The sequence below is a fragment of the Dendropsophus ebraccatus genome, chromosome 9 (genome assembly GCF_027789765.1).
Source record: "Dendropsophus ebraccatus isolate aDenEbr1 chromosome 9, aDenEbr1.pat, whole genome shotgun sequence".
Taxonomy (NCBI): Eukaryota; Metazoa; Chordata; class Amphibia; order Anura; family Hylidae; genus Dendropsophus; species Dendropsophus ebraccatus.
In genome coordinates this window covers 4,069,021-4,078,579 of record NC_091462.1, presented here as the reverse complement: position 1 = coordinate 4,078,579, position 9,559 = coordinate 4,069,021, and the positions used below count along the sequence as shown (strand labels likewise).

General features: G+C 46.9%; 1 protein-coding gene across 1 annotated transcript in view; it reads right to left on the bottom strand.

Moving 5' to 3' along the window:
• Positions 1–7,364: 7,364 nt before the first annotated feature.
• Positions 7,365–9,559, bottom strand: part of MARCHF4 (membrane associated ring-CH-type finger 4) — a 50,461-nt gene continuing 48,266 nt past the window's right edge. The window contains exon 4 of the mRNA XM_069984802.1: positions 7,365–8,658. Within this exon, the coding sequence (XP_069840903.1) occupies positions 8,303–8,658 (356 nt within the window). The 3' untranslated portion in view covers positions 7,365–8,302. The remainder of the gene's footprint in view (positions 8,659–9,559) is intronic.

Genomic DNA, 9,559 nt, shown 5'->3' with positions numbered 1-9,559 from the left:
TATATATATATATATATATATATATATATATATAATGTGCCTTATAGGATCCCATCCTCAGGGCCGAAGCCTTAGCAGAATGGTGAGTGCAGCTCTGGATAGTAGAATATAATGCAGCTGACATTTCTAGATCAGTGTGAAGCAATAATTCATCACTCCGTTCTGGGGGGAGGTGCAGGGATGGTCACAGGTCGGAGATGTAACGTGCACTGTGTATTGGGGGGGCGGGGGGGTCAGGAGGGTCTTGTCTCATCCTCCTCCTCCTCCCTGTACGGTATGTGCTGGGTAGGTGACTATTTGTTTTCTCTGTGCACATTATACAGATGGTATATACTGTGTGTATATGTATATGTATGTATGTATGTATATATATATATATGTATGTATGTATATACTTTGTGACTGACAGCAGCAGGATGAATAAATCACAAGTTACATTGGCGTCTCCTTCTCTGTGATCAGGGATTCCTGATGCTCCGCCATGTTACTGTATGATTGGGGTCACTGTGGGGCTACAGGGGGGTGGACTGAGGCAGATACCCAATTCTCATTCGGGAAGCCAGAGGCCTTGTAAAATGTGACCACATCTATAATGAAGTACTCTCTCCAGAAGACAAATTCTAGAAGGTATATAACACGTTTTTCTTCAGGCGAGTGGTCACTCACCTATCCTGCTTACTTTTAGTAGGTCTAAACTCAGTGTTCCTCAGCCTGTGGCTCTCCAGCTGGTGCACATGTTTAGGACTGTTCGTGAAGGTCTATACTCTGAAAAATGCTTCTCGTAGACATCACTATTACTCGAGAAGGTTTTTACTCCTTGTTCTAGAAGATTTCGGGAGCCCTAGAAGGTGAAAGTGCAGACACATGCTTAGCCCTGAGACATTCATATCCGTCCACGAGAAGCCTAGTATCTTGAAGACTTCTACCCTCTAGAAGGTGCACATTCTATTTAATGATCACCCACTGATCGAGGAGGTGTTCTAGAGCTGTGGTCTCGGACTGTTGTGAAAGGGCCACATGCTGGGAGTTGTAGTTGACAATTGCTGGAGAGTCACCGGTCCATTTTCTAACCTAGAAGGAATCCTTCCCTCTCCAGAAGTATTCTCCCCCAGCAACCAGGAAGACATGAACATTCTAAGGCAGGGGTGGGGAACCTTTTCCATGTCGAGGGCCGGTCGGGCATTTATAAAATCATTCGAGGGCCGCATACCGTGCGCAGCAGGGTAGCGTGGGTTTGCAGCACCCGGGGCAAGGCAAAGTTATTGTTCCCCTAATGCCCCTGCTATTGTAGTTAACCCTCTGTGATGCCCCTTGTACCTGATGTGAATCCTTAGTGATACCCTGTAGCCTGAGTTAAGCCCCCAGTCATGTCCCTGGTAGCCTAATTACCCCCCCCCCCCCACACCCAATGATGCCTCTGGTAGGCCTAGTTAATCCCCCAGTCATGTCCCTGGTAGCCTAGTTAAGCCCCTCTGTGATGTCCGTGGTAGCCTAGTTTAGCCCCTCAGTCATGTCCCTGGTGGCCTTCTTAACCCCCTCAGTCATGTCCCTGGTGGCCTTCTTAACCCCCTCAGTCATGTCCCTGGTGGCCTAGTTAACCCCTCAGTCATGTCCCTGGTAGCCTAGTTAATCCCCCAGTCATGTCCCTGCTAGCCTAGTTAATACCCCCAGTCATGTCCCTGGTAGCCTAGTTAAGCCCCTCAGTCATGTCCCTGGTAGCCTAGATAACCCCCCGTCATGTCCCTGGTAGCATAGTCAGCCCCCCGTCATGTCCCTGGTAGCCTAGTTAACCCCCCAGTCATGTCCCTGGTAGCCTAGTTAAGCCCCTCAGTCATGTCCCTGGTAGCCTAGTTAAGCCCCTCAGTCATGTCCCTGGTAGCCTAGTTAACCCCCCAGTCATGTCCCTGGTGGCCTTCTTAACCCCCTCAGTCATGTCCCTGGTGGCCTTCTTAACCCCCTCAGTCATGTCCCTGGTGGCCTTCTTAACCCCCTCAGTCATGTCCCTGGTGGCCTAGTTAACCCCTCAGTCATGTCCCTGGTAGCCTAGTTAATCCCCCAGTCATGTCCCTGCTAGCCTAGTTAATACCCCCAGTCATGTCCCTGGTAGCCTAGATAACCCCCCCCCCCCCCCCGTCATGTCCCTGGTAGCCTAGTTAACCCCCCAGTCATGTCCCTGGTGGCCTAGTTAACCCCTCAGTCATGTCCCTGGTGGCCTAGTTAACCCCTCAGTCATGTCCCTGGTGGCCTAGTTAATACCCCCAGTCATGTCCCTGCTAGCCTAGTTAATACCCCCAGTCATGTCCCTGGTAGCCTAGTTAAGCCCCTCTGTGATGTCCGTGGTAGCCTAGTTTAGCCCCTCAGTCATGTCCCTGGTAGCCTAGATAACCCCCCGTCATGTCCCTGGTAGCCTAGTTAATCCCCCCAGTCATGTCCCTGCTAGCCTAGTTAATACCCCCAGTCATGTCCCTGTTAGCCTAGTTAATACCCCCAGTCATGTCCCTGGTAGCCTAGTTAATACCCCCAGTCATGTCCCTGGTAGCCTAGTTAAGCCCCTCTGTGATGTCCGTGGTAGCCTAGTTAATACCCCCAGTCATGTCCCTGGTAGCCTAGTTAAGCCCCTCTGTGATGTCCCTGCTAGCCTAGTTAATACCCCCAGTCATGTCCCTGGTAGCCTAGTTAAGCCCCTCTGTGATGTCCGTGGTAGCCTAGTTAAGCCCCTCAGTCATGTCCCTGGTAGCCTAGATAACCCCCTGTCATGTCCCTGGTAGCCTAGTTAACCCCCCAGTCATGTCCCTGGTAGCCTAGTTAAGCCCCTCAGTCATGTCCCTGGTGGCCTTCTTAACCCCCTCAGTCATGTCCCTGGTGGCCTAGTTAATCCCCCAGTCATGTCCCTGCTAGCCTAGTTAATCCCCCCAGTCATGTCCCTGCTAGCCTAGTTAATACCCCCAGTCATGTCCCTGCTAGCCTAGTTAATACCCCCAGTCATGTCCCTGCTAGCCTAGTTAATACCCCCAGTCATGTCCCTGGTGGCCTTCTTAACCCCCCCAGTCAGGTCCCTGGTGGCCTTCTTAACCCCCCAGTCAGGTCCCCGGTGGCCTTCTTAACCCCCCAGTCAGGTCCCTGGTGGCCTTCTTAACCCCCCATCCCCCCCAGTCATGTCCCTGGTGGCCTAGTTAATCCCCAGTGCCTGCCCCAAATAAAAATAAAAATAAACATCCCACTCACCTTTCCTCCGCTCCCACGCTATCCAGGTCCTCTTCTCCCTCCTCTCTTCTGTGCCGGTCTTCTCCTGCAGGCGGCGCGCAGTGAAATGACGTCATCGCGCGCGGTCCGCAGGAGTCACAAGACGTGCGCCGTTCTGTTGGGGAAGGAGCCGGCACAGACACAGGAAGATGCTGTGTATGCCGGCTCCTGCCTCACCACCGCGGCGCACGTGACAGGAGAGCCGCAAACCGCAGAAGACGTGTGCCGCTCTGGAGGAGAAGGAGCCGGCATACACAGCGTCCTCCTGTGTCTGGTAACTGTCACAGACACAGGAGGAAGCTGTGAATGCCGGCTCCTTCTCCTCCAGAGCAGCGCATGTCACAGGGATGCCGCGGGCCGCCTCCGGAGGTGTCAGGGGCTGGATGCGGCCCGCGGGCCGGAGGTTCCCCACCCCTGTTCTAAGGGTTACTCTTAAAGGAGCACACAGGACGACCCAACCTGCGAGCGTCCGGGACGCGTGACGACTCAACCCAGGACGCGTGACGACTCGACACGTGAGCACCCAGGACGTCTGATGACTCGCCTCGCCAGCACCCAGGACGCGTGACGACCCAACCTGCGAGCGTCCAGGACGTGTGACGACTCAACCCGCAAGCACCCAGGACGCGTGACGACTCGACCCGCGAGCACCCAGGATGTGTGATGATTCACCCCGCGAACACCCAGGACACGTCACAACTCCCCTGTGAGGGTCCATGACACCTGAAGACTCCCCTGTGAGGGTCCATGACACCTAACAACTCAACGCATTGTTGTGTCAGATTTTAATGTGACAGCAAAAGCACAAAACGTTTAACCTGTTGCAAAGAGAACATAATCAGAGGGGCAGAGTCTCCGGCCATCTTTCTGGGGTTCCCTCTTAGTGAGTCCCTTGTAATTCAGGCTGAGATAATATAATGGTGGCAGCACTTTCATCTGGTGTCAGCGGCTCAGGCTGCCATCTGCTGTCAGTAACTTTTGGTCAGCCGGTGAATGTGGCGCAGTTGCCAGTAAATTATGGCGCTGCTGATAATGTACAGAAAGCGTGGACGGCTCCTATTAAGAACAACGGCCGACTTTTTCTTTTTATTGCATTCACCATTAACCAAATAAAGGATTTAGCCATTTGTATCATTTTACTAAAAATCTCCAGCGTAGCTTCAGCCTCCCGTATATTATAATATATTCCGGGACACAGACTCCAGGGCTGTCCGACCATGTAACAGACACACAGATGCAGCAGAGCCGACTTTGCCATTTGGTAGAAACGGTCGTTATATCAAAAAAGAGAAACAATAACAAACTCTGCTCTGCTACTACTTCTGTTTTTCCAGTTGGGGTTTGTGGGGTAAGTCAGTGTTATCAGTCTGACCGTCTCCCGTCTGATAATTCACCCACTTACATGGTACAATGTGTCAGTCTGACCGATGGCGTCTCTCGTCTGATAATTCACCCACTCACATGGTACAATGTGTCACTCTGACCAATGCGATCGCGGAGGAGTGGATCCCTTGGTCTTACCGGGCCGGGCCTCAGCGTCGGAATGACGCTGATCTCGGTTCGGTATTCTATTGCAATGGTCTGCAGCAATAGAGCACTAATCTCATGGATCAGTGCTGTGTTTATACAGCTACATTGATCTCTATGAGAGATTAGTATAGTTGAATTAGAAGTTACCCAGGGGGATCAGTGCTGTGTATATAGGAGTCCTCCAGGGGGATCAGTGCTGTGTATATAGGAGTCCTCCAGGGGGATCAGTGCTGTGTATATAGGAGTCCCCCAGGGGGATCAGTGCTGTGTATATAGGAGTCCCCCAGGGGGATCAGTGCTGTGTATATAGGAGTCCCCAAGGGGGAACAGTGCTGTGTATATAGGAGTCCCACAGGGGGATCAGTGCTGTGTATATAGGGCTCCCCCAGGGGGATCAGTGCTGTGTATATAGGAGTCTCCCAGGGGGATCAGTGCTGTGAATATAGGAGTCCCCCAGGGGGATCAGTGCTGTGTATATAGGAGTCCCCCAGGGGGCTCAGTGCTGTGTATATAGGAGTCCCCCAGGGGGATTAGTGCTGTGTATATAGGAGTCCCCCAGGGGGATCAGTGCTGTGTATATAGGAGTCCCCCAGGGGGATCAGTGCTGTGTATATAGGGCTCCCCTAGGGGGATTCATGCTGTGTATATATGAGTCCCCCAGGGGGATCAGTGCTGTGTATATAGGGGCCCCCCATGGGGATCAGTGCTGTGTATATAGGAGTCCCCCAGGGGGATCAGTGCTGCGTGTATAGGGGATCAGTGCTGTGTATATAGGAGTCTCCCAGGGGGGATCAGTGCTGTGTATATAGAAGGACCCCAGGGGGCTTCTAATTATTGTATAAGTAAAAAAAAATGTCTTCATTAATAAAAAAAAAAACCCTCCCTTAATAAAAGTCAGAATCACCCCCCTTTTCCAATTTTATAAATAAAAAATAAATAAACAAATATGTTTGGTATCGCCGCGTGCGTAATCATGCAAACTATTAATTTATCAAATTCCCGATCTTGCACGGTATACAGTGTAAGTGTAAAGACCCGCCAAAGTGCAAAAATTGTGCATTTTGGTTGCATCAAATCCAGAAAAATTGAAATGAAAAGCGATAAAAAAGTTGCATATATGCAATCAAGGTACCGATAGAAAGAACACAGCATGGCGCAAAAAATGGCACCTTACACAGCCCCATTGACCAAAGGATAAAAGCGCTATAAGCCTGGGAATGGAGCAGTTTTAAAGAATTTTTTTTTTCTGTAGAAGGTTGTTTTTTTAAAAGCCATCAAATAATATAAAAGTTATGTTGCATATCGTTTTAATCGTACTGACTTGAGGAATATATATATAACATGTCAGTTTTTCCATAGGACAAACGGCGTAAAAACGTTAAAAAAAAACTAAGAAAAAGAATTGTGTTTTTTTTTTCTATATCACTGCGCATATAATTTTTTTCTGGTTTCGCAGCATATTTTATGCAAAATTAAGTCTGCCATTGCAAAGTACAATTAGTGATGCAAAAAAATAAGGGATCATGTGGGTTTCTAGGTGAAAAAATGCAACTGCTATGGCCTTTTATGCACAAGGAGGAAAAAGCGAAAAAAACTAAATCGGCTCCGTCCTTAAGAGGTTAAGGCCCGGACCAAATTTCAGGAATATAACGTGTTACTTTATCCATCCCTTACCCTCCCCCATTCCTGATTTTGGGGAAATGAAAAAACAAAAAAAAAAAACAAAGGGCGTAATAGGCGTACAGAGATACTCTGCCTGCGAATAGATGGGACCCGGCAGAGGGATTTCCTGGAGAACCGGGGGAATGTACAGAAGGGTTGGGCTGATTTTGAGACTCGTCCTCCATGGATTCCGAGGATTCGGACATGTGACTCATTCTCCAGTTCTTGTGGTTGTGAAAACAATCCCTCTAAACCGTGGAGGTTCCGGCGGTGCTGGATACGGACAATAATCCTTCATTATTACAACGTGATGTGAATAATTTTTACCTCTGGGGATAACAACCTGTCGCTGGGCATTAATACTGGAGAATTATAAGGGGCTTCCGATCCCCCACAATCCTCCTGTGTGAGCCGAATAATTATAAAAAAGATTAAAGATTAATACATTTCAGCATTGTAATCCAAGAACATGAGAACCGGGCCAGACTCCTGATACTAAGAGAAGGGCACAGGCTTTACCTGCTGCATACTGACTCTGAGCTGCAGTCACTTAAAACCTTAAAGAAGAACTCTACTTAAGAGCGATTTAACCCTTTCCAATCCCGGCCCATAATCTGAGCTTGTGTGTAATAGGTTTCTATTCCGTGAATTGGCCGTTTGTCTGAAGCACATCCTGACTCCTCACTTCCTGCTCCACTCTGTCTCCACTCCTCTCCCCTCCCTTCTGAGACAGAGGCCACATGATCTCTGCTGTAACCCCACCCACCACTTACATCACACAAAGTAGACAAGTGGGAAAGGTGACAAACATATGGTAGGGGTCAGTTAGTCCACCTATATTGTTTTTGTGCTTTTTAATTTTTTTATGGGATTGCTGGAGTTCTCCTTTAAGGGGAAGAACCCAAACTAAAAAAGACAAAACTCCACAATAAAAATACTCAGGGTCTATTTTATCAAAAAACAAGTAACAGAAAATGCTTTTGTGCTTATGCTGTGTAGAGACTGGTAACAGCTGCGACTATCAGCCGTATATAGAGACTGGTAACAGTGGCGACTATTATCCTGTATATAGAGACTAGTAACAGTGGCGACTATCAGCCTGTATATAGAGACTGGTAACAGTGGCGACTATTATCCTGTATAAAGAGACTGGTAACAGTGGCGACTATTATCCTGTATATAGAGACTGGTAACAGTGGCGACTATTATCCTGTATATAGAGACTGGTAACAGTGGCGACTATTATCCTGTATATAGAGACTGGTAACAGTGGCGACTATTATCCTGTATATAGAGACTGTTAACAGTGGCGACTATCAGCCTGTATATAGAGACTGGTAACAGTGGCGACTATCAGCCTGTATATAGAGACTGGTAACAGTGGCGACTATTATCCTGTATATAGACACTGGTAACAGTGGCGACTATTATCCTGTATATAGAGACTGGTAACAGAGGTGACTATCAGCCTGTATATAGAGACTAGTAACAGTGGCGACTATTATCCTGTATATAGAGACTAGTAACAGTGGCGACTATTATCCTGTATATAGAGACTGGTAACAGTGGCGACTATTATCCTGTATATAGAGACTGGTAACAGTGGCGACTACTAGCCCATATACAGAAGCTATTGATTGATGGACGTTGCATGAGGTCGCTTCATCTCTCCCCATATGGATTTGGTTGCCATAATCATGCTACTGCGTCTGTGTTCAGGATACCGTCAGTATTGCACTTTAGGATAAACCATGGAGCAGGCTGCACCGGCTTCTACCTCTGACACCTTCCGCCCTGGAGAAGGTTTAGCTGAGGCAATGGTTTTCAGGACAAGGCACACATCCCCCGAGAAAGCCATCAGGGAACCTCAGACGGTGGTCACCCGCATGACAAACTCTCTGTTAGTACTAGTGTGGCTCCTCTGTTCGTGGGATCTAATATGGCTGAGGATGTGAAATAAAGTGTAAGCACAGTGATGGTCAGACATTGTACCGCCATGCCCACCACTGTCCGCCGGCGTGGGACCATCTGCTGTGCCGGCAGGAGTCGTGGTGGAGTTATTAGTCTGGGTTGAAGTGCGTTGGGTTGTACGTTGGCTAGTTCCTAATTTCTGATCCTCTAAATCTTTAGACTTGTCATAGTTGAGAACTTTCCATTGTTGGTTCACTGCTTGCCATCGCTTAAATATCCGAAAAACCGAAGGTCCCTCATGGATGATCAGTCCTGGAATAAATTAGAAGTACAGTGATAGATAAGTGGAAAGGAACTGCCCCCTATATACAGGAATATAACTACTATAATACTGCTCCTATATACAGGGATATAACTACTATAATACTGCTCCTATATACAGGAATATAACTACTATAATACTGCTCCTATATACAGGAATATACTACTATAATACTGCCCCTATATACAGGAATATACTACTATAATACTGCTCCTATATACAGGGATATAACTACTATAATACTGCCCGCTATATACAGGAATATAACTACTATAATACTGCTCCTATATACAGGAATATACTACTATAATACTGCTCCTATATACAGGAATATAACTACTATTATACTGCTCCTATATACAGGAATATAACTACTATAATACTGCTCCTATATACAGGAATATACTACTATAATACTGCTCCCTATATACAGGAATATAACTACTATAATACTGCTCCTATATACAGGGATATACTACTATAATACTTCTCCTATATACAGGGATATACTACTATAATACTGCTCCTATATACAGGGATATAACTACTATAATACTGCTCCTATATACAGGAATATAACTACTATAATACTGCTCCTATATACAGGAATATAACTACTATAATACTGCTCCTATATACAAGAATATAACTACTATAATACTGCTCCTATATACAGGGATATAACTACTATAATACTGCTCCTATATACAGGAATATAACTACTATAATACTGCTCCTATATACAGGAATATAACTACTATAATACTGCTACTATACACAGGAATATAACTACTATAATACTGCTCCTATATACAGGAATATAACTACTATAATACTGCCCCCTATATACAGGAATATAACTACTATAATACTGCTCCTATATACAGGAAT